Source organism: Phyllobates terribilis, unplaced genomic scaffold (assembly GCF_046119375.1).
Source record: "Phyllobates terribilis strain yellow unplaced genomic scaffold, ASM4611937v1 Scaffold_13__5_contigs__length_258822181, whole genome shotgun sequence".
NCBI lineage: Eukaryota > Metazoa > Chordata > Amphibia > Anura > Dendrobatidae > Phyllobates > Phyllobates terribilis.
In genome coordinates, this window is record NW_027362773.1 from 101,955,520 (window position 1) to 101,981,261 (window position 25,742).

General features: G+C 41.7%; 1 protein-coding gene across 1 annotated transcript in view; it reads right to left on the reverse strand.

Moving 5' to 3' along the window:
• Positions 1-25,742, reverse strand: part of LOC141174534 (capping protein, Arp2/3 and myosin-I linker protein 3-like) — a 92,847-nt gene that overhangs the window by 25,835 nt on the left and 41,270 nt on the right. Inside the window, exons 8-15 of the mRNA XM_073659470.1 lie at positions 22,658-22,731; positions 21,599-21,674; positions 20,186-20,274; positions 18,229-18,323; positions 16,171-16,257; positions 11,543-11,652; positions 8,209-8,286; positions 8,033-8,109 (exon numbers count right to left, since the gene is read on the reverse strand). Coding sequence (XP_073515571.1) covers positions 8,033-8,109; positions 8,209-8,286; positions 11,543-11,652; positions 16,171-16,257; positions 18,229-18,323; positions 20,186-20,274; positions 21,599-21,674; positions 22,658-22,731 — 686 coding nt within the window. The remainder of the gene's footprint in view (positions 1-8,032; positions 8,110-8,208; positions 8,287-11,542; positions 11,653-16,170; positions 16,258-18,228; positions 18,324-20,185; positions 20,275-21,598; positions 21,675-22,657; positions 22,732-25,742) is intronic.

The window sequence follows — 25,742 nt, forward strand, 5'->3', positions numbered from 1 at the left end:
ACAGTCTATTCAGTAGGACTATCAGCTGTGTATCCACCAGACTTCTGCACAACACAACTGATGGTCCCAACCCCATTTATAAGGCAAGAAATCCCACTTATTAAACCTGACAGGGCACACCTGTGAAGTGAAAACCATTTCCGGTGACTACCTATTGAAACTCATCAAGAGAATGCCAAGAGTGTGCAAAGCAGTCATCAAAGCAAAAGGTGGCTACTTTGAAGAACCTAGAATATAAGACATATTTTCAGTTGTTTCACACTTTTTTGTTAAGTATATAATTCCACATGTGTTAATTCATAGTTTTGATGCCTTCAGTGTGAATGTACAATTTTCATAGTCATGAAAATACAGAAAAATCTTTAAATGAGAAGGTGTGTCCAAACTTTTGGTCTGTACTGTACATACCAGTATGGATGATATATACAGTGCATTGTGAAAGTATTTGACCCCCTTGAACTTTTCTACCATTTGCCACATTTCTGGCTTCAAACATAAAGATATACAATTCTAATTTTTTGGGACTGAAAAGATCTGTTTTTCAGACACACCCAGATACTCAGATATGCAGGTTTTTGCACTCTGAGGAATCTAACAAAACCCATGTACTAAATGACTTTTAGGGTATGTGCACACGATGCAGAAATGCTCAGGATTTTTTCCTGAGCGTTTCTGCATCTCTCTGGCAGGAAAAAACGCATGCGGATTGTACATGCGGTTTCCTGCCAGGGACATGCGGAAATGAAGCGGTCTTCACTTTCATTTCCGCATGCGGGTTGACAAGCGCTTCCCAAGCGATTTTAGCATCACTTGGAAAGTGCTTGTCAACTTCACACTATATAAATCCATGCAGCCGGCATGGATTTATATAGTGTGTGAATGTCAAAAAATAAAAAATAAATATATACTTTACCCTCTGATGGCCCCCGGTGTCCGGCTTCATCGGTCCCGGCTGCCGGCAGTGAAGACTGTAGGACCTTCCGACGTCAGCGTCACGTGACCCGTCACATGACTCTGACGTCAGCGAAGGTCCTTCATTCAACCGCGAAGTGCGCGGGAAGCCGGCAGGACGCAGCGCGGGCCGTCAGAAGGTGAGAATATATATATTTTTTATTTTATTCTTTTTTTTTTTAATGGTACCTGGGTCTGGATGAGACTCTCCTCTCCTCCACACCCGGGTACCATCCGCACATTAGACCGCATGAAAAGCGCATCAACATATACAGTGATACGGATTCCATGCGGTCTAATGCAAGTCAATGGCGGCAAAAGAGCAGCGTTTCCGCATAATTAATTGACATGCTGCGGATTTTTGACCGCAGCGTTTACGCTGCGGAAAAATCCGCATCATGGGCACAGCACATGCGGATTTCCATTGGGGAACATTGCTGCCCTTCTACCATGCGTTTTTCATGCGTTTCCGCGGCGTTTACGCAACTGCAAAAACGCCGCGGAAGCGCATGAAAAACGCATCGTGTGAACTCAGCCTTATACAGATTTTTTTCCTTCAAAATTTTTATTTATTTATTTATTTTTTACACACAACAAGTTTTTTCACACAGAAAGTATTTTCTTTACTATATATAAAATGTCTTTTAAAATGTTATTAAACATACTAAAAGTGTGATTTCATACAAAAATGTAAAATCCTACAACCATATACATTATGACTAAATTTAAAACCCTTTCTTTCTTCATATTATAGCCATTTTCAAATACATTTTTTTGATATTTCATTCATATATTTTAAAAAATAAATAAATAAAAATAAATGGATAAACAAAAAAAAAAAAAATATATATATATATATATATATATATATATATATATATATACAGTACAGACCAAAAGCCTGTACACACCCTTTCATCCAAAGATCTCCCTGCACCCTCATGACTACGAAAATTGCACATCCACACCGAAGGCACCAAAACCACGAATCAACACATGTGGAACCACACACCCAACAAAAAAGTGTGAAACCACTGAAAACGCGTCCCACATTCTAGGCTCCTCAAAGCAGCCACCCCCCGCCCCGATGACCGCCCCGCACACCCCCAGCACCCCCCCCCCGACGAGCCCCAAAAGGCAGTCACCGGAAATGGCCCTCACTTCACAGGTGTGCCCTGTCAGGTTTAATAAGTGGGATTTCTTGCCTTATAAATGGGGTTGGGACCATCAGTTGTGTTGTGCAGAAGTCTGGTGGATACTCAGCTGATAGTCCTACTGAATAGACTGTTAGAATTGGTATTATGGCAAGAAAAAAGCAGCTAAGTAAAGAAAAACGAGTGGCCATCATTACTTTAAGAAATGAAGGTCAGTTAGTGTGAAAAATTGGGAAAACTTTGAAAGTGTCCCCAAGTGCAGTTGCAAAAACCATCAAGTGCTACAAAGAAACTGGCTCTTCCGCCCAAGGAAAGGAAGACCAAGAGTCACCTCTGCTTCTGAGGACAAGTTTATCCAAGTCACCAGCCTCAGAAATCGCAGGTTAACAGCAGCTCAGATTAGAGACCAGGTCAATGCCACACAGAGTTCTAGCAGCAGACACATCTCTTTATCTTTACTTAGATGCTTTTTTCTTGCCATAATTTCTAACAGTCTATTCAGTAGGACTATCAGCTGTGTATCCATCAGACTTCTGTACAACACAACTGATGGTCCCAACCCCATTTATAAGGCAAGAAATCCCACTTATTAAACCTGACAGGGCACACCTGTGAAGTGAGGGCCATTTTCAGTGACTGCCTCTTGGGGCTCGTCGGGGGGGGGTGCTGGGGGTGTGCGGGGCGGTCATCGGGGTGGGGGGTGGCTGCTTTGAGGAGCCTAGAATGTGGGATGTGTTTTCAGTTGTTTCACACTTTTTTGTTGGGTGTGTGGTTCCACATTTGTTGATTCGTGGTTTTGGTACCTTCGGTGTGGATGTGCAATTTTCGTAGTCATGAGGGTGCAGGGAGATATTTGGATGAGAGGGTGTGTACAGGCTTTTGGTCTGTACTGTATATATACAGTATATATATATATATATATATATATATATATATATGTATATATATTTTGTTTATCCATTTATTTTTATTTATTTATTTTTTTAACTATATGAATGAAATAACAAAAAAATGTATTTGAAAATGGCTATAATATGAAGAAAGAAAGGGTTTTAAATTTTGTCATAATGTATATGGTTGTAGGATCTTACATTTTTGTATGAAATCACACTTTTAGTATGTTTAATAACATTTTAAAAGACATTTTATATATAATAAAATTATATTTATAGTGTTTTTAGAAAAGAAAATACTTTCTGTGTGAAAAAATTTGTTGTGCGGAAAAAAAATAATTTTTTTGAAGGAAAAAAAGCTGTATAAAAGTAATTTAGTATATGGGTTTTGTTAGATTCCTCAGAGTGCAAAAACCTGCATATCTGAGTATCTGGATGTGTCTGAAAAACAGATCTTTCAGTCTCCACCCAAAATGACAAGCAGGGATGTCTGCTATAAAATGTGTGTAGATAGATCTGTTTATGTGCATGATATTATACCTGAGGAAGGCTAAAAGAAGTCGAAACCGGTTGTATTTTAGTTTGAAATAAAAATTATCTTTGAATCCGAATATCAAGTTCTATTATCATCCTTCAGGAGCGCATATTGCTGGGAAAAACATTCACAAAGTGGTATTGCCCATGAAAGCTCTGTCCAGTGCTCTCATCAGCTCCCAGATTTCTGCAGCAAACTGAATGGAAAGAGGAATGGAGTGATCCACTGATTGGATTTACATGCAGAACCTCAAGACACCAAATAGGTGAGTGGGTTTATACTGAGTATATACCCTTGGAATCTAACTACTACACTTAGAAGCCTGCGCTTCCCATTTTCTCTCCCTATAATCCCCTCTTGTTTCACGGAGCACATGTGACAGACGTGAAAGAGTCTGGAGACGCCGTGGAGAGCGATCTTCTGCCTGCAACATCCTTCAGCATGACCGGTTTGGCAGTGGGTCAGTAATGGTGTGGGGTGGCATTTCTTTGGAGGGCTGCACAGCCTGTATTAGGTTCCTCCTAATACAGGACAATGCCAGACCTCATGTGGCTGGAGTGTGTCAGCAGTTCCTGCAAGATGAAGGCATTGAAGCTATGGACTGGCCCGCCCGTTCCCCAGACCTGTATCCGATTGAGCCCATCTGGGAGATCATGTCTCGCTCCACCACCAACGTCACATTGCACCACAGACTTCCAGGAGTTGGCGGATGCTTTAGTCCAGATCTGGGAGGAGATCCCACAGGAGACCATCCGCACCCTCATCAGGAGCATGCCCAGGCGTTATAGGGAGGTCATACAGGCACGTGGAGGCCACACACAATACTGAGACTCATTTTGACTTGTTTTAAGGACATTACATCAAAGTTGGATCAGCCTGTAGTGTGTTTTTCCTCTTTAATTTTGGGGGTGACTCCAAATCCAGGCCTCCATTGGTTAATAAATTTGATTTCCATTGATGATTTTTGTGTGATTTTGTTGTCAGCACATTCAACATAAAAATTATCTTTGAATCCGAATATCAAGTTCTATTATCATCCTTCAGGAGCGCATATTGCTGGGAAAAACATTCACATGTGCTCAGCGTGAACCTGCTTTCATCTGTGAAGAGCACAGGGCGCCAGTGGAGACTTTGCCAATCCTGGTGTTCGGTGGCAAATGCCAAGTGTCCTGCACGGTGTTGGGCTGTGAGCAAAACCCCCATCTGTGGACGTCGGGCCCTCATACCACCCTCATGGATTCGGTTTCTAACCGTTTGTACAGACACATGCACATTTGTGGCCTGCTGGAGGTCATTTTGCTGGGCTCTGGCAGTGCTCCTCCTGTTCTTCCTTGCACAAAGGTGGAGGTAGCGGTCCTGCTGCTGGGTTGTTGCCCTCCTACGGCCCCCTCCACGTCTCCTGGTGTACTGGCCTGTCTCCTGGTAGCGCCTCCAGCCTCTGGACACTACGCTGACAGACACAGCAAACCTTCTTGCCACAGCTCGCATTGATGTGCCATCCTGGATGAGCTGCACTACCGGAGCAACTTCTGTGGGTTGTAGAGTCCGTCTCATGCTACCACGAGTGTGAAAGCACAACCAACATTCAAAAGTGACCAAAACATCAGCCAGAAAGCATTGGTACTGAGATGTGATCTGTGGTCCCCACTCCTTTATTGAGTGTGTCTTGATAATTGCCAATAATTTCCATCTATTGTCTATTCCATTTGCACAACAGCATGTGAAATTGATTGTCAATCAGTGTTGCTTCCTAAGTGGACAGTTTGATTACACAGAGGTTTGATTTACTTGGAGTAATATTCTGTTGCTTAAGTGTTCCCTTTATTTTTTTGAGCAGTGTATATATATATATATATATATATATATACCAAGATGAGGATTATACAGTATATATACCAGAATGGGGAACATACATACCATATATGGGGGATATACAGTCATATGAAAAAGTTTGGGCACCCCTATTAATCTTAAGCTTAATGTTCTATAAAAATTGGTGTTTTTGCAACAGCTATTTCAGTTTGATATATGTAATAACTGTTGGATACAGTAATGTTTCTGCCTTGAAATAAGGTTCATTGTACTAACAGAAAATGTGCAATCTGCATTCAAACAAAATTTGACAGGTGCATAAGTATGGGCACCTCACCAGAAAAGTGACATTAATAGTTAGTAGATCCTCCTTTTGCAAAAATAACAGCCTCTAGTCGCTTCCTGTAGCTTTTAATGAGTTCCTGGATCCTGGATGAAGGTATTTTTGACCATTCCTCTTTACAAAACAATTCCAGTTCAGTTAAGTTTGATGGTCGCCGAGCATGGACAGCCCTCTTCAAATGATCCCACAGATGTTCAATGATATTCAGGTCTGGGGACTGGGATGGCCATTCCAGAACATTGTAGTTGTTCCTCTGCATGAATGCCTGAGTAGATTTGGAGCGGTGTTTTGGATCATTGTCTTGCTGAAAGATCCATCCACTTTGTAACTTCATATTTATCACTGATTCTTGAACACTATTGTCAAGAATCTGCTGATACTGAGTGGAATCCATGCGTCCCTCAACTTTAACAAGATTCCCAGTGCCAGCATTGACCACACAGCCCCAAAGCATGATGGAACCTCCACCAAATTTTACTGTGGGTAGCAAGTGTTTTTCTTGGAATGCTGTGTTTTTTTGCCACCATGCATAACGCCTTTTTGTATGACCAAATAACTCAATCTTGATTTCATCAGTCCACAGGACCTTCTTCCAAAAAGAAATTGGCTTCTCCAAATGTGCTTTTGCATACCTCAGCCAACTCTGTTTGTGGCGTGCTTGCAGAAACGGCTTCTTTCGCATCACTCTCCCATACAGCTTCTCCTTGTGCAAAGTGCCTTGTATAGTTGACCGATGCACAGTGACACCATCTGCAGCAAGTTGATGCTGCAGCTCTCTGGAGGTGGTCTGAGGATTGTCCTTGACTGATCTCACCATTCTTCTTCTCTGCCTTTCTGATGTTTTTCTTGGCCTGCCACTTCTGGCCTTAACAAGAACTGTCCCTGTGTTCTTCCATTTCCTTACTATGTTCCTCACAGTGGAAACTGACAGGTTAAATCTCTGAGACAGCTTTTTGTATGCTTCCCCTGAACAACTATGTTGAATAATCTTTGTTTTCAGATCATTTGACAGTTGTTTTGAGGAGCACATGATGCCACTCTTCAGAGGAGATTCAAACAGGAGAACAACTTGCAAGTGGCCACTTTAAGTAGCTTTTCTCATGATTGCATACACCTGGCTATAAAGATCAAAGCTCCATGAGGTTACAAAACCAAAAAAAGTGCTTTAGTAAGTCAGTAAAAAGTAGGTAGGAGTATTTAAAACAAGAAAATTATAAGGGTGCCCATACTTATGCACCTTTCAAATTTTGTTTGAATGCAGATTGCACATTTTCTGTTAGTACAATAAACCTCATTTCAAGGCAGAAACATTACTGTGTCCAACAGTTATTACATATATCAAACTGAAATAGCTGTTGCAAAAACACCAATTTTTATAAAACATTAAGCTTAAGATTAATAGGGGTGCCCAAACTTTTTCATATGACTGTATATACCAGGATGAAGGGTATATATACCAGGATGGGGAACATACATACCAGTATGGGGGATATACAGGTGTATCTCACTGAATTAGAATATCATCGAAAAGTTAATTTATTTCAGTTCTTCAATACAAAAAGTGAAACTCCTATATTATATAGAGTCATTACACACAGAGTGATCTATTTCAAGTGTTTATTTCTGCTAATGTTGATGATTATGGCTTATAGCCAATGAAAACACAAAAGTCATTATCTCAGTAAATTAGATTAATTAACAAAAAACACCTGCAAAGGCTTCCTAAGCTTTTAAAAAGGTCCCTTAGTCCGTTTCAGTAGGCTCCACAATCATCTCAGTAAATTAGAATACTTTATAACAACAGCTTCAAAAATGTTTTTAAAATCCGAAATGTATGTTCAGTAAATGCACACAATACTTGGTCGGGGGTCCTTTTGCATCAATTACTGCATCAATGCGGCAATGTGGCATGGAGCCGATCAGCCTGTGGCACTGCAGAAACAGACTAAGGAACCTTTGTCAACACTTAGGAATCCTTTGCTGGTGTTTTTGTTAATTATTTTAATTTACTGACATACTACTATATAATGGGGAAGGGGTTGCAACTTGTATGTCCTTATAGGGTTTAGAACGCTACAAGGGCCTATACATCTGACCAACATGCGGGGGGGGGGGGTACCAGGTCCAGATCTTGCATCGGGGCCCATTGGACTCTAGTTACGTCACTGTTGGTTGGATTGTATAGATGAGCCTTGTAGGTCCGTAGTGGCTGATGGAAGCTTTGGACCGACATTGTAATCTGACAATAAATTGTGTCAGAGTTGATCTGGGTTAATATTTCCATGATGTTTGATGGCCAAAAAAAAAAAAAAATCAAAAAATCAAGTTAACATTGTCAGATTACCTGTGTGAATACACATTTCTTGCAGTATTCAGATAACTTAGGCTGTGGCAGCAACCATGAAGCAAGGATTCTAAAAGCTAAAACAATAGAAAAATAAATATATACGTTGAAAATGTACAGTATACCACCCTCTACAAAGGGTAAGAATTCAGTACGAGCATCCAGTCTTTACTTACAGAATCCAGAGCGCAGCCTGTTTCAGAAAGGTTAAGATGACAAAGGGAAGTGCAGTGAATTAAAAAGTTAGATAAATTCTAAATGAGAAAAAAAAAATCAGTGTATTAGTGAAATATAAAATTATTTGCTTTAGGCCACATTCAGACATTCAGTATTTTACATCAGTATTTGTAAGCCAAAACCAGGAATGGAACAATCAGGGGTAAAGTATAATAGAAACACGGCACCACTTCTGTATTTTTCGCCCACTCCTGGTTTTGGCTTACAAATACTGAGGTAAAATACTGACCAAATACTGAACGTGTGAACATGGCCTTACTTTGTGTGTGGTGGAGAGGGGGTATTATAGGCTTGGTTGGGGTCTCTGTCACCTGTGCTGGATGTTTCAGGCACGGCCACCTACACACATTCATCAGCCCTATGGCATTTCATGCACACATTGAGAAGACATATATAGATATATATTTATATGTACTATATACACCTTATTTTTATATAGTTTTTTTTTTGTCAAATTGTATTAAAGTCTAACCGTCATTTTATTTGTTTATTTTTACAAATGAAAATTAGAAACTTTGTTATATTTCTTATTAGAGAAATCCAGTTCTTTCTCCTCCTCGACTGATCTTCATTCTCAAAATATTCAATTCATGGGTAACATCTGTCTGTAGTGAATGCAAACTTTCCCATTACCGAGATAGGAGATAACACTTGGTGCTCACAAAGTTCTTTGGAGAACTGTGACTGTTGTTTCAGGAGAACTTGCAGCAGAATGTCCGTGTATTCCTCTAGCTCCTCCTCCTCCATAGAATTTTATAAGCACCAACTGTCATCTCCTTTCACAGTAATGGGAAAATATACTGCTCCAAAAAATAAAGGGAACACTGAAATAACACATCCTAGATCTGAATGAATGAAATATTCTCATTTAATACTTTGTTCTGTACAAAGTTGAATGTGCTGACAACAAAATCACACAAAAATCATCAATGGAAATCAAATTTATTAACCAATGGAGGCCTGGATTTGGAGTCACCCCCAAAATTAAAGTGGACAAACACACTACAGGCTGATCCAACTTTGATGTAATGTCCTTAAAACAAGTCAAAATGAGGCTCAGTATTGTGTGTGGCCTCCACGTGCCTGTATGACCTCCATACAACGCCTGGGCATGCTCCTGATGAGGTTGCGGATGCTCTCCTGTGGGATCTCCTCCCAGACCTGGACTAAAGCATCCGCCAACTCCTGGAAGTCTGTGGTGCAACGTGACGTTGGTGGATGGAGCGAGACATGATGTCCCAGATGTGCTCAATCAGATTCAGGTCTGGGGAACGGGCGGGCCAGCCCATAGCTTAAATGCCTTCATCTTGCAGGAACTGCTGACAAACTCCAGCCACATGAGGTCTGGCATTGTCCTGCATTAGGAGGAACCCAGGGCCAACCGCACCAGCATATGGTCTCACAAGGGGTCTGAGGATCTCGTTTCGATACCTAATGGCAGTCAGGCTACCTCTGGCGAGCACATGGAGGGCTGTGCGGCCCTCCAAAGAAATGCCACCCCACACCATTACTGACCCACTGCCAAACCAGTCATGCTGAAGGATGTTGCAGGCAGCAAATCACTCTCCACGGTGTCTCCAGACTCTGTCACGTCTGTCACATGTGCTCAGTGTGAACCTGCTTTCATCTGTGAAGAGCACAGTGCGCCAGTGGCGACTTTGCCAATCCTGGTGTTCTGTGGCAAATGCCAAGCATCCTGCACGGTGTTGGGCTGTGAGCACAACCCCCATCTGTGGACGTCGGCCCTCATACCACCCTAAGGAGTCGGTTTCTAACCGTTTGTGCAGAGACATGCACATTTGTGACCTGCTGGAGGTCATTTTGCAGGGCTCAGGCAGTGCTCCTCCTGTTCCTCCTTGCACAAAGGAGGAGGTAACTGTTAGAACCTTGCTCTTAGGTTTTTTCCTTTGCTGGTCACATGACCTTGTTGGCCTATTTAATCCTGCTCCGCCCTTCTGGCTTTGCTGGACTTCATTGTATTACTACTTTATAGCTAGCCTGTGCTCTGTATCTACTCTGTTAGTTTGCTTGGTCTACGGACCTCTGTGTTCTTTATATTTTGTTTTGTTCATCTGTCTGCTACTATTTCTGTTAGGAGGTGTCCCATTTTCCTCCCAGTCCTTAGTACTTGTAGGGATTCCTTCCCCACATCTATAGGTCTCCGTACAGACTAGCTTAGGACTTTAGCAGGTCTGATCGCAGGATCAGGTCCCCTGTTACATCGTAGGGTTCAAGCTGAGTTCTATCGTAGGGACAGATCTCCTCTCTTTCCTTAGCTCTGGTAGCAGAACATAACAGTAACGGTCCTGCTGCTGGGTTGTTGCCCTCCTATGGCTCCCTCCACATCTCCTGGCATCTGCTCCATGCTCTGGACACTGTGCTGACAGACACAGCTACCCTTCTTGCCACAGCTCACACTGATGTGCCATCCTGGATGAACTGCACTACCTGAGCAACTTCTGTGGGTTGTACTGTAGACACCGCCTCATGCTACTGTACCTCTAGGGGTGAGAGCAATGGCAAAATGAAAAAGTGACCAAAAGAAGAGCCAAAAAGGATGAGAACAGAGAAATGGTCCGTGGTCAACACCTTCAGAACCACTCCTTTATAGGGGGTATCTTGCTAATTGCCGATCATTTCTACCAGTTGTCTGTCCCATTTGCACAACAGCAGGAGAAATTGATTCACAATCAGTGTTGCTTCATAACTGGACAGGTAGATTTCACAGAAGTGTTATTGACTTGGAGTTACATTGTGTTGTTTAAGTGTTCCCTTTATTTTTTTGAGCAGTGTATGTCTTCACTGAATACAGATTTTACATATTGAGAATGAATTGAGAGTAAATCGATCGATCCAGGTGGAGAAAGAAGCAATATATCTGATAAGATGTATTACAAAGTTGCTTATTTTCATGTTTACTATTGATTTATGACAAGTTACTCTTTACAACTTTCTGGGAGGGTTGACTGAAAAAAATTGTAATTCTGCCTTTCTTTTTTACAGTTTTCATTTTACGTCATTTATTGTACAGCAAAAATAACAAGTTAAGATTATTCTATGAGTCGGTACAAATGCCACAATACCAATTATGTTTTTTTTTTTATGTTTTATACTTTGGTATTATAAATACGTCTTATTATGAAGACAAAAGGCATTTTTGTGTCACTACATCCCGAGAGCTGTAAGTTATATTATCTTTTTTTTTTTATGCCAAACCAGTTAGATTATCATTATTATAAAAAATATTTAGAAAATGAATTTATTATAACTTACAGAGGAATCTTCTGTGGCAAAGATACCAGGGTTGCCAGACAGATCAAGATAGATCAGAGAATTGCTCAATGATCCATTCAAAGTAAGAGACTGAAATAAGCTGCTAATACCTAGAAAGTTGAAAAAAATAGTGCTTGTAATAAAATACAATTTTAAACTAATTTTTCCTAAACAAATTACAAAATCTTCTGAATAGCCTCATAATCACAAATGTTGTACTTATCTTTTAAATCCCATGGTTCCAATCCAAAAAGTTCCTTGGTCTGATGTTGATCTTGTTTTGCTCCACTACAGGGTATGTCAGTGTTATGTCATGTAATAGACATGACCATCATTTCCTCTCACTAATTTAAATTTTTAATTTCACATTTAAAGCACCATAGAATAAATGCCACTATATTAATAAATTAATAATAATAATAATTCATACCTAAATCTAAAGTAGAGAGCCAGGGATTGGCGCTGTCTATGCCATCAAGTTGAATCAGGGTGAAGAAACTTCAGGTTACTTGAATTTTAAAAATGTATTTACACAAATGTAAAAACAGATAAAAAAAAAGTACACAATGCGTTTCGGCTGTTTACAGCCTTCTTCAGGTGTTTACACCTGAAGAAGGCTGTAAACAGCTGAAACACGTGTATTTTTTATCTATAATAATAATAGTGCTATGTGCATGTGGACTTAAAGGTGGATCAGTTATCAGATTTCACAATACAAAAATTTTATATATTATTAAGTACTTCTTTTAGACCTGATGAGCCTGGTCACTTACATTGGAAATCCATGCCAGAATGCTTGTATAATCCTAACATTGACATTTTATGACTACAGCTATAGAATGACATCGCTCATGAGTACCAGTCTTTTCAGTCTTCAACTACCCACCGAGTCTGACTGACCAATGCATCTTGTACTGAGCAGTGTGAGATCTCAGCAGGAGGAGGGACACTGAGGAACTGTCAGACTAGATGGGTGGATATTGAGCCATTCTGAAATGGATTTTCACTGCAAGTACAACAGCCAAATAATCAAATAATAATGTATGATGAAATTATAATGTATGCTGTTGGCATTGTGAAATTAGATGACACATTCCCTTTAGGATCACAAATTATTTTATTTTCCTTCATGTACATACATATATATATATACAGTGGGAGAAATAAATATTTGATCACTTGCTGTTTTTGTAAGTTTGCCCACTGACAAAGACATGAACAGGTTTAGGTTATAGGAATAGGTTAATTTTAACATTGAGAGATAGAATATCCCCCAAAAAATCAAGAAAATCACACTGTATAAATTAGATATTTTTTTTTGCATTTTGCAGTGAGAAATAAGTATTTGATTCCTCTGGCAAATAACACTTAATACTTGGTGGCAAAACCCTTGTTTGCAAGCACAGCAGTCAGACGTTTTTTGTAGTTGATGATGAGGTTTGCGCACATGTCAGGAGGAATTTTGGTCCACTCCTCATTGCAGACCATCTCTAAATCACTAAGATTTTGAGGCTGTCGCTTGGCAACTCGGAGCTTTAATTCCCTCCATAAGTTTTCTATGGGATTAAGGTCTGGAGACTGCCTAGGCCCCTCCATGACCTTACTGTGTTCCTTTGTTGCCTTGGCTGTATGTTTTGGGTCATTGTCTTGCTGGAAGACCCAGCCACGACCCATCTTGAATGCTCTTACTGAGGGAAGGAGGTTGTTGGCCAAAATCTCACAATACATGACTCCATCTATCTTCCCTTCAGTACGGTGCAGTCGTCATGTCTCCTTTGCAGAAAAGCACCCTCAAAGAATAATGTTTCCCCCACCATGCTTCACGGTTGAGACGATGTTCTTAGGGTTGTACTCATCCTTCTTCTTCCTCCAAACACCGCGAGTTGAGTTATTTCCAAAGAGCTAAATTTTTGTCTCATCTGACCACAGCACCTTCTCTCAATAACTCACAGAATCATCCAGGGGTTCATTGGCAAACTTCAGACGAGCCTGCACATGTGCCTTCTTGAGCAGGGGGACCTTGCAGGCACTGCAGGATTTTAAACCTTTAAGGTGTAATGTGTTACCAATGGTTTTCTTGGTGACTGTGGTCCCAGCTGCATTGACAAGTTCCCCCATGTAGTTTTAGGCTTATCTCTCACCTTCCTCATGATCAAGAATACCCCACGAGGTGAGATTTAGCATGGTGCCCCAGATCGATGTCGACAGTCATTTTGTATTTCTTCCATTTTCTTGCACCAACAGTTGTCTCCTTCTCACCGAGCGTCTTTTTTATGGTTTTGTAGCCCATTCCAGCTTTGTGCAGGTCTATGATCTTGTCCTTGACATCCTTAGAAAGTTCTTTGGTCTTGCCCATGTTGTAGAGTTTAGAGTCTGACTGATTAATTGAGTCTGTGGACAGGAGTCTTTTATACAGGTGACGATGTAAGACAGCTGTCTTTAATGCAGGTAACGAGTTGATTAGGAGCATCTAACTGGTCTGTAGGAGCCAGTCCATAGCTTCAATGCCTTCATCTTGCAGGAACTGCTGACACACTCCAGCCACATGAGGTCTGGCATTGTCCTGCATTAGGAGGAACCCAGGGTCAACCGCACCAGCATATGGTCTCACAAGGGGTCTGAGGATCTCGTTTCGATACCTAATGGCAGTCAGGCTACCTCTGGCGAGCACATGGAGGGCTGTGCGGCCCTCCAAAGAAATGCCACCCCACACCATTACTGACCCACTGCCAAACCAGTCATGCTGAAGGATGTTGCAGGCAGCAAATCACTCTCCACGGTGTCTCCAGACTCTGTCACGTCTGTCACATGTGCTCAGGGTGAACCTGCTTTCATCTGTGAAGAGCACAGGTCGCCAATGGCGACTTTGCCAATCCTGGTGTTCTGTGACAAATGCCAAGCGTCCTGCACCGTGTTGGGCTGTGAGCACAACCCTCATCTGTGGACGTCGGGCCCTCATACCACCCTCATGGAGTCGGTTTCTAACCATTTGTGCAGACACATGCACATTTGTGGCCAGCTGGAGGTCATTTTGCAGGGCTCTGGCAGTGCTCCTCCTGCTCCTCCTTGTACAAAGGCAGAGGTAGAGGTCCTGCTGCTTGGTTGTTGCCCTCCTATGGCCCCCTCCACGTCTCCTGGTGTGCTGGCCTGTCTCCTGGTAGCGCCTCCAGCCTCTGGACACTACGCTGACAGACACAGCAAACCTTCTTGCCACAGCTCGCACTGATGTGCCATCCTGGATGAGCTGCATTACCAGAGCAACTTCTGTGGGTTGTAGAGTCCGTCTCATGCTACCACGAGTGTGAAAGCACAACCAACATTCAAAAGTGACCAAAACATCAGCCAGAAAGCATTGGTACTGAGATGTGGTCTGTGGTCCCCACCTGCAGAACCACTCCTTTATTGAGGGTGTCTTGATAATTGCCAATAATTTCTATCTATTGTCTATTCCATTTGCACAACAGCATGTGAAATTGATTGTCAATCAGTGTTGCTTCCTAAGTGGACAGTTTGATTTCACAAAAGTTTGATTCACTTGGAGTTATATTCTGTTGTATAAGTGTTCCCTTTATTTTTTTGAGCAGTGTATATATATGTAACAAGATGGCTGCCGAACAGGTCCTTGAGGGGAGATATGTGTCACCGAGGTTGGTAGCTTCGGTGATGTAAACCTGGGAAGCATGCTCCAGCACACATAGTGCTGGGGGGGTTACTAGGGCGTATCAGGGCTGGTTTTTACGAGCAGTCATAAGAGAAGGCAGGGATTGGCTGCTCACATATCCCCACCGGGGGCCTGTAAATAAAATGGAGACAGAGTGTCTCATTCAGTGGCTGTGGCTGGAGGTGTGGAGACCTCCCAAGTGTTTGTGCTAAAGGACACTGACCGTGAGCGGCCAAACCCACCATATTGTATGGACTGTTTATTTTCTGTTTTGTTACTCTGTGCCAGACAAGGCTGTCTTTTGTTTACTTCTAAAAGTGCGGTTTATGAAGGTATAATAAACCTGCCTTGGACGTTTTTAAAGAAACAGTATCCTGTGCCTACCTCTAACTCTAATGCGGCTGAGTAAGTACCAAACCCTACAATATATATATATTTATATATTGTGACAGGGTCACTGGTATGATATATGAGGGGAGGTATGAGTCACGCAGGTTGCTAGCCTGTGTGAACTGAAACCAATAAACTTTCTGCCAGCATGCTATATGCTGGGGGTTAACTCTTTTAAAGTGTGTGGTTTTATGGGAATGACATAGAGATGGGAGGTAAGTCATTCCCCATACCTCCACCTCAGGGTGTGGCTGAGCAACGTTTAAATGATCAGTCCTGTTTTTTCTCTCTGTTGTGGTTTGGAGAGGCAAGGTCTCCAGACTGGGAGAGCTTCAGCTCAGCAGGGAGCTGAAGGCTGGGACTACAACCTGTGAGGGCAAATCCCATAGGCATATGGACTCTGCTATCGTTTATTCTTTTGTTTTGTCGTTTTGCCAGTAAGGCTCTGTTTATTATGCTGGAGTGCAGAACTTTATGCTGTTTAATAAAGCCTGCAGAGAAAACCCGGGTTCCTGAGTCTACTTCCGGAAGCAGCCGAGCGAGTCGTCTTACCAGAGTATATACACCTTTTGATTACCTTTTGCTGATATTGAAATTCTTGCAAGGCTGAGATGTTGTAAAACTTGTTGACGTTGTTTAAAATGTTGGCTAATTGCTACCAGTCCTTATGAGAAAACAAGACAAAATGTAATTATTACATAATTACATGATTAACAATTCTATGTTTTTCTTTACAAGTGGTTTTACAGTGGGGTCCATAAATATGAGATATCAAGAACACTATAGGTGAGCCTCTTTCAACTCCATTTGTGAAAAATTTACTGGAGATACACACACGCACATACATCACACACACACACACATATATATATATATATATATATATATATATATATATATATACAGTACAGACCAAAAGGTTGGACACACCTTCTCATTTAAAGATTTTTCTGCATTTTCATGACTATGAAAATTGTACATTCACACTGAAGGCATCAAAACTATGAATTAACACATGTGGAATTATATACTTAACAAAAAAGTGTGAAACAACTGAAAATATGTCTTATATTCTAGGTTCTTCAAAGTAGCCACCTTATGCTTTGATGACTGCTTTGCACACTCTTGGCATTCTCTTGATGAGCTTCAAGAGGTACTCACCGGAAATGGTCTTCCAACAATCTTGAAGGAGTTCCCAGAGATGCTTAGCACTTGTTGGCCCTTTTGCCTTCACTCTGCGGTCCAGCTCACCCCAAACCATCTCGATTGGGTTCAGGTCTGGTGACTGTGGAGGCCAGGTCATCTGGCGTAGCACCCCATCACTCTGCTTCTTGGTCAAATAGCCCTTACACAGCCTGGAGGTGTGTTTGGGGTCATTGTCCTGTTGAAAAATAAATGATGGTCCAACTAAACGCAAACCGGATGGAATAGCATGCCGCTGCAAGATGCTGTGGTAGCCATGCTGGTTCAGTATGCCTTCAATTTTGAATAAATCCCCAACAGTGTCACCAGCAAAGCACCCCCCCACCATCACACCTCCTCCTCCATGCTTCACGGTGGGAACCAGGCATGTAGAGTTCATCCGTTCTCCTTTTCTGCGTCGCACAAAGAAACGGTGGTTGGAACCAAAGATCTCAAATTTGAACTCATCAGACCAAAGCACAGATTTCCACTGGTCTAATGTCCATTCCTTGTGTTCTTTAGCCCAAACAAGTCTCTTCTGCTTGTTGCCTGTCCTTAGCAGTGGTTTCCTAGCAGCTATTTTACCATGAATGCCTGCTGCACAAAGTCTCCTCTTAACAGTTGTTGTAGAGATGTGTCTGCTGGTAGAACTCTGTGTGGCATTGACCTGGTCTCTAATCTGAGCTGCTGTTAACCTGCGATTTCTGAGGCTGGTGATTCGGATAAACTTATCCTCAGAAGCAGAGGTGACTCTTGGTCTTCCTTTCCTGGGGCGGTCCTCATGTGAGCCAGTTTCTTTGTAGCGCTTGATGGTTTTTGCAACTGCACTTGGGGACACTTTCAAAGTTTTCCCAATTTTTCGCACTTACTGACCTTCATTTCTTAAAGTAATGATGGCCACTCATTTTTCATTACTTAGCTGCTTTTTTCTTGCCATAATACAAATTCTAACAGTCTATTCAGTAGGACTATCAGCTGTGTATCCACCAGAGTTCTGCACAACACAACTGATGGTCCCAACCCCATTTATAAGGCAAGAAATCCCACTTATTAAACCTGACAGGGCACACCTGTGAAGTGAAAACCATTTCCGGTGACTACCTCTTGAAGCTCATCAAGAGAGTGCCAAGAGTGTGCAAAGCAGTCATCAAAGCAAAAGGTGGCTACTTTGAAGAACCTAGAATATAAGACATATTTTCAGTTGTTTCACACTTTTTTGTTAAGTATATAATTCCACATGTGTTAATTCATAGTTTTGATGCCTTCAGTGTGAATGTACAATTTTCATAGTCATGAAAATACAGAAAAATCTTTAAATGAGGTGTGTCCAAACTTTTGGTCTGTACTGTACATACATACACACAAGTACACACATCACACACACATATGTATTCACAAAAATACACACACAACACATACACTTATACGTACACACATACGTGCTTTAATGTACCTCTATCTTCTATTTGATTTCCAGAAAGATTTATGGTATGGAGCATAGTGCTGACATTGTTATCAAGTGTCTGAGCCATTTTGATGGCAAATTCACTGTAAACAAAAGAGAAATATTATTAGATGGATAAGATAGAATAGATCGATTGTTTTTATGCCTGTAGGTTTGCATTAAAGAACGATAATAAATTTAAAGTTAGGCTACTTTCCCACAATGAGCAAAAATGCACGGACATAATAGACATAATAGGTGTGAGTTCTATCTGTGAAAAAACATAAATATAACTTGTACTAGAAAACTTGGTATTTGTACGAGCCCTTAAGTTGGGTTATTACAGCTTTTTCAGGGGGGTATGCTCCGTCGCCCACCTGAAGAAGCGCTAAATAAACATTGCAAAGGATAAACATATGCATAGCAATGTAAAAATGATTTGCTGTTCATATGTTCAGTCTTTTGAGATTCTTTTAACTATTGACCATTCTTCACGCTAATTAGTTTATTCACTACAAGTAAAAAAAATGAAAAATCCAGCGGCCAAAGATGTTGCAAAAAACGCTTCACAGGAAAAAGAGGCCAGCATTTTCTTAAGTGTATTCTGCTTGAAAAATTCTATGGGTTCACACACTCATACTCCCCACCTCCACAGGTCCAGCATTGCCTCCTCAGTGCTGACCCCAGTCTTTGTTGATAAGCTGCAAGGGTGACCTCACAATTACAGAACATATAACCGGTGTAGGGATTCACTCTCCCAGGTAGGCATTAGGTAGCGTTCACACAAACAATGCGGTTTGGTTCAAACAAGTGCAGTTTTATTGCTTTCATTGAACTCCAAAGGATTCAAAACCAAAAACAGCCCCTTCTGGGCACAAAGGCAAATAAACAGTTCATTCAGCAGGCACATGTTATTGCGGGCTCACCTGAACAGAATACAGTCCTTTCTCTCGGAGCAAACTTCGCACTCAGAAGAGGCACGATCCCACCAGTCTCTGTATCACCTTCCACCCAAGGTCCAACAGCTTCCAGCACCAAACAGAAGTGTTCAACTCTGGACACATTTCACACTGAACAGGCTGCAGCTTCCACACGTTCTCAACACCTCCAACACACAGACTGCTCAGCTTTCCTAAATGACCTATGCAGTCTCCATTCAGAGAGAGAACCTTGCCTGTCTCTCCTAGCTACAGCTCACATTTTGGCTGGTCACTCACCAGCAGCACACTCGACTCTGCTTCACCCAGCAGACTGACACACTTAGGCTATGTGCCCACGTTGCGGAAATGAAGCAGAAAATTTCTGCTTCATTTCCGCATGTCCTTTCCCGGAAAAACGCATGCGGAATTTCACAAGCGTTTATCGCGCGTTTTCAACATGCGGAATTGCCTTGCGTTTTTTATTGCATTGGAAAGGCAATTCCGCATGCGGAAATGCAAATTAATTGACATGCTGCGGATTTTTGTGCGCATCAAAAACGCTGCGGAAAAATCCGCAGCATGGGCATAGAACTTGCGGATTCTCATTGGGGACCATGGGGTGCAGATTACCCAGCGTTTTACAAGCGTTTCCGCTGCGGAAATTCCGCATCAAATACGCTTGAAAAACGCTACGTGGGCACATACCCTTAGTGAACACAGGCCCTGTTTCTTAGTTAAAGCAAGACAGGTGCATCTAATCAAGCCTGCAGTGCTCAGATTTAACCCAGTCCTGCCTGGCTTTACTACCCCGGACACACAACTACCGCACAAATAACCATACATACTCGGTCCACACGAGCGGTAGATATACTTTGATAGTTTCTCTCCATTATGTCCTCTATGCCCCTAAAGAAATGATGTTTAAATCAACACATCACTTGGCAATCAGATGTTGGTGGGCTACATTTTGCAAAGTAATTACATTATTACGTTTATTCCTCGGGCTCCTTTTTTCTGTAATTTTTAGAGATTTATAACATTCTTACCATTTTAATCCACAGTTCTCCAAAACTAGTTCTTCCATTTTCTTAGACCTTCCTAACACATATAACATTTGTTCAGAAATCTCCGGTCTCTAATTAAAAAAAAAGAAGTAATAATAAGAATAGGGGCTTCTTTCCACCAGAACCACCAACATCTGCATGCTAGAAATTATAATTATTACTTTCTGCAGCTACGACCCTCAGTAACATTTATTTTGTTTATTGGAATATTAACCCCCTAATGCTATAGAAATATATAATAAAAAAGTTAATTTTAGTCTTGTAAAGTAATAATCATATTTCAGAACTTTTGAATTTCTCGGACTGGCGTTGTCAGGATTGTGCCAGATGTAACAGACCGTCTCTCTGGAACTGGCTGCAGAAGGTCACTGCATTTGGCATTGCAGACGCTTTCTTAATCCTTCTGACTTTTGGATCCAGCGGCAACCTCCCTCCTGCTCTGATTGACACGCCCTGGGTGTTTATAAACTCTCAGTCTGCTTCAGGGAGTCGCCGGTGATATTCTAATTTTTCCCTTGTGAAGGCTTGGAGCAATACCAGTCAGCTAGCTTCCTCTCTGGTGCCCTTGGAGGACATTTGGTGTTATTTCTCTGGTGTCTGCTCAAGCTAAGTTTTCCCCCTTTGTTTTTCTCCCTTGTTGTCTTTAGTTTATAGTGGGGACTGGCCAGTGCTCACCCCCTCCCTATCTAGGGCCTAGCTCTAGGGATATACAGGGATTAGGTTTCCTGTTCGGCGATAAGTGCGGAACCTATATAGGGACGGTAGGACAGGTAGGGTGATATTAGATCTGCCTAGGGGTCTCCACTCCCCCTTTCCCTAGTGTTTGGGCTACCCTCCCCTCATCCCTTCGTGTTGCACTTAGTCTTTCCCACACTGTGCATGACAGGCATGTATTTAATACTGCCATGTAATGCTATGGGCAAGATGGGACAGTCTCTCATTAGGGAGACCAGATGTGTATTGGTCCAAGGGAAAAGAATGAAAATTAGCTGTTTACTAAAAGGAATGGAAACTCTCTCAATAGTGCCATCTATTTGGGTAGTTAAAGTATAAATCAATGTCCAAATCTTTGCAACTTGACAATGGATACTAGACAACCATCTGCAGACAGCTGTTTGGAGTCTGTGCCCTTCATCAGTGCAGGGTTTGGCCGAATGAACAAGATGCTCTTTCAGGGGGCATCGTATCTTCTTAGGCTTCACATGTTCAGTAATTATCTGTTAAAACGGATCCATCAGCAATCCGTTGGCAAAAAAGTTGTGTCTGCACAACTTTTTAGTCCGTTTTTTTAAAAAAGTGATCTCTGATTTTTTTTTAACATTGGAGTCTATGGAAAACAGTGCTTTTTACACATACTTCTTAAAGATAATAAAATACCCCTGGCATTACACTTACCAGGCGGAAATCTTTGCAATAGAGTTTTGTGAACCATTGGTTGAATGACAATGAAGCTACTGCGAGTGCGACATCACTAAAATACAAAATGGAATTTAGAGTTTTGCCAATGGAATGCCGTCAACGTCAGTCTTTTTACCATAGTGATAATTGCCTATTTTGACCTCACTATTGTCCTTTGTCAACCTTGCTAACTTATAAATGATCCTCAATGTTGGCAGACTCTGTAGTTGTTGCTTGTAGCAATAATTACAACTCAATAATCCTGCTCTTTGTATGGGTCTCATGAGAGTGGCCGCTGGGCAACAGCGATGCTCATTGTTGATGACTGCAAGGATTATCATCACGAAAACGTCCATCAGATCACCGTGGACTTTTTTTTTTTTTTTTAAAGCACCTATGCTAAAACTGTTTCAGATAAAGAAAAACTCCTACAAAAATGCAGTTTACTCAAAAAATCTCCATCTGTACATAGCTTTAGGGCAGGTGCAGATTACCGTATGTTCTCCATCCGAGAAAAACGGTCCGATGGTGCTAATCACTCTCTGATCAGAGTTTGATCAGTGTGTCATCCTATTTTCTCGGATGTGATAATGTAAAAAAAAAAAAAAAAAAAGTTTTCTCCTTCTTCTCCATTCAGTCTGTACATGAAAATCGGACCATACTTGGATGTCATCACGGACCCATAGACATGAATGGTTGAGTGCCATCCGATCGGAGGAAAATTGTGCATGGTGCAATCTTTTTCGTCAGAACACCATACATAAAAAAATGAAAAACAATGCCAGAATTGCTCATCAAAAATGGAATAAAAAGTGCCCTAAATATGTGCTCCAAATGATGCCATTAGAAAAAAATATGTCATCTCAAATAAAAAAAATCCTGTACGGCTACATTAATAGAAACAAAGGCTCTCTAAAGGTGGAGATAAAGAAGTAAAAAAATAGCTGCATCATAAGAGGTAAGTGGAAAGACATTTCATATTTAATACAGCAGTGGTCAGGAATAAAAGAAATCAGCATCACAAATTATAAACATTATTACATTTCTTATTCTTACCTGGCATCCAAGTGCATGAAATCTGATATTCTGAACTCTCGAGACTCCTGACTGTGATATATGTTATCAATGTCCTACAAAATTTTTATCAATATACACACAGTTGTCAACAAGAAAAGCAAGATATTTCACTCATTCAGATAACTTCCTTTCATTTTCTGGAAAAACTCTGTAAGGCTATGTGCACACATGGTTTTTCAAGGAGTTTTTGGAGTAGAAACTGAGCAGAAATTGACCAAAAACTCTTCAAATCTCAAAACTCCTCAAAAACTTGGAGTTTCCACTAAGTTTCTGTTAAAAAAAATCAGTAAAAAGACTCAGTATGCACATACCTTAACTTGGTATAAGCTGCAGGATATTAATATAATTTATACTGTAGGGTGTTTTATGAATTTCAGGGATAAGCCTTTATACTATTCTCACCTGTGACATATCCTTGCCTTTATGGTGGATGCACTCTTCACGTACAGGAATAAGTCTCAAAACTCAACTAGGTAGCTGCAACCTAAGGCTATGTGCCCACGATGCAGAAATGCTCTGGATTTTTTCCTGAGCGTTTCTGCATCTCCCTGGCAGGAAAAAAAGCATGCGGATTTCACATGCGGATTGTACATGCGGATTGTACATGCGGATTGTCCATGCGGATTGTACATGCGGATTGTACATGAGGATTGTCCATGCGGATTGTACATGCGGATTGTACATGAGGATTGTACATGAGGATTGTACATGCGTTTTTCCTGCCAGGGACATGCGGATGTGAAGCGTTCTTCACATGCATTTCCGCATGCGGGTTGACAAGCGCTTTCCAAGTGATTTTAGCATCACTTGGAAAGTGCTTGTCAACTTGGTCACACTATATAAATCCATGCAACCGGCATGGATTTATATAGTGTGACCGTAAAGAATGGTAAAAAATAAAAAAATAAATCTATACTTACCTTCTGATGGCCCCCGGAGTCTTTATTCGATCCGTCCTGGCTTGCCGGCAGCTCGCGAAACACTGAAGGACCTGCCGTCACATGACTAAATGACGTCAGCGCAGGTCCTTCAGTACACCGCGATCTGCCGGCAAGCGAAGACTAGCACACCGGGGGCCATCAGAAGGTAAGTATAATGTTTGTTTTATTCTTTTTTTTACAGGTTCTATGGTACCTGGGTCCGGAGGAGAGTCTCCTCACCTCGAGACCCGGGTACCATCCGCACATTGAAACGCAGGGAATGCGCATGTACAGATGCAGTGATGCGGATTACACGCGTTCCAATGCAAGTCAATGGCAGCGAAAACGCAGCGCTTCCGCAAAATAATTGGTAGTGCTGCGTTTTTTTCCGCAATGATAACCCGCAGCGGAAATTTCCGCAGTATGTGCACAGAACATGCGGATTATCATTGGGGAACATGGCAGACCTTCTACCAAGAGTTTTTTAAGCGTTTCTGCAACAGAATTGCCGCTGCGGAAACGCTTAAAAAATGCATCGTGGGTACACAGACTTATCCTTAGTAGAGGTAATACTCTCATGCAGGAGGGCTGGTCTCATCCAGCTGGGACATACTGATTGCTTAGGCTGGAGCTACTCTCTCCCACTTGCTAGCTAGCTAAGGCACAGGTCTTTCTGCAGGGCTCCACATTTCTTTCTTCTAGCTTTCTCTGCCTGTATCTGACCTCTACAATTTTCTACAATAACATATTGCTGGTGGTACACAACAGGTATAACATATATCATATATTATGGCATGTAATATAACATAGTTAGTTATTAAACTTTATTGAAACAGTCATGTGTGGATTACATGCATTTTTACGCTAAGGCTATGTGCCCACGATGCAGAAATGAAGCGGAAAATTTCCGCTTCATTTCTGCATGTCCTTGCACAGAAAAATGCGTGCGGAATTTGACACGCGTTTTTCGCGCATTTTTGAAGTGTTTTGGACATGCGGAATTGCTTTGCGTTTTTTATTGCATTGAGAAGGCAATTCCGCATGCGTAAACGCACAAATAATGAACATGCTGCGGATTTTTCCGCACATCAAAAACGCTGCAGAAAAATCCACAGCATGGGCATTGAAATTGCAGATTGTCATTGGGGACCACGAGGGACGGATTACCAAGAGTTTTACAAGCATTTACGCTGCGCAAAGACCGCAGCAAAAACGCTTGAAAAACGCATCGTGGGCACATAGCCTAAGTGCCCACGATGCAGAAATGCTCTGGATTTTTCCTGAGCGTTTCTGCATCTCCCTGGCAGAAAAAACGCTTGCGGATTGTACATGCGTTTTTCCTGCCAGGGACATGCGGATGTGAAGCGTTTTGATCATGCGATTTCGCATGCGGGTTGTCAAGCGCTTTCCAAGCGATTTTAGCATCACTTGGAAAAGTGCTTGACAACTGGGTCACACTATATAAATCCATGTAACCGGCATGGATTTTATATAGTGTGACCAAGTTAGTTAAAAAAAAGAATAAAAATGGTAAAAAAATAAAAAAAAACATATACTCACCTTCCGATGGCCCCCGGTCTCCTTATCCAATGTGTCCAGTCTCCCCGGTGTCTCACGGTGGTGTAAAAGGATCTTCCATGACGTCATTTAGTCATGTGACAGGTCACGCAACCGCCGACGTCAGCGGTCCTTTTAGACCATCGCGAGCTGCCGGGGAGCCAGGACGCATCATACAGGAGACCGGGGGCCGTCAGAAGGTGAGTATAATGTATATTTTTTATTTTAATTTTTTTTTTTTTACAGGTACTATAGTACCCGGGTCAGGAGGAGAGTCTCCTCTTCCCCAGACCCAGGTACCATCCGCACATTGAATCGCTTAATATCTGCATGTGCACATGTAGTCATGCAGATATTAAGTGATTCAATGCAAGTCAATGGCGGCGAAAACGCCATGATTACGCAAAATAATTGGTAGTGCTGCAGATTTTTCCGCAATGATAATCCGCAGCGGAAATTTCAGCAGCATGTGCACAGCACATGTGGATTATCATTGGAGAACATTGCAGACCTTCTACCAAGCGTTTTTTAAGCATTTCTGCAGCAGAACTGCCGCTGCGGAAACGCTTAAAAAACGCATAGTGGGC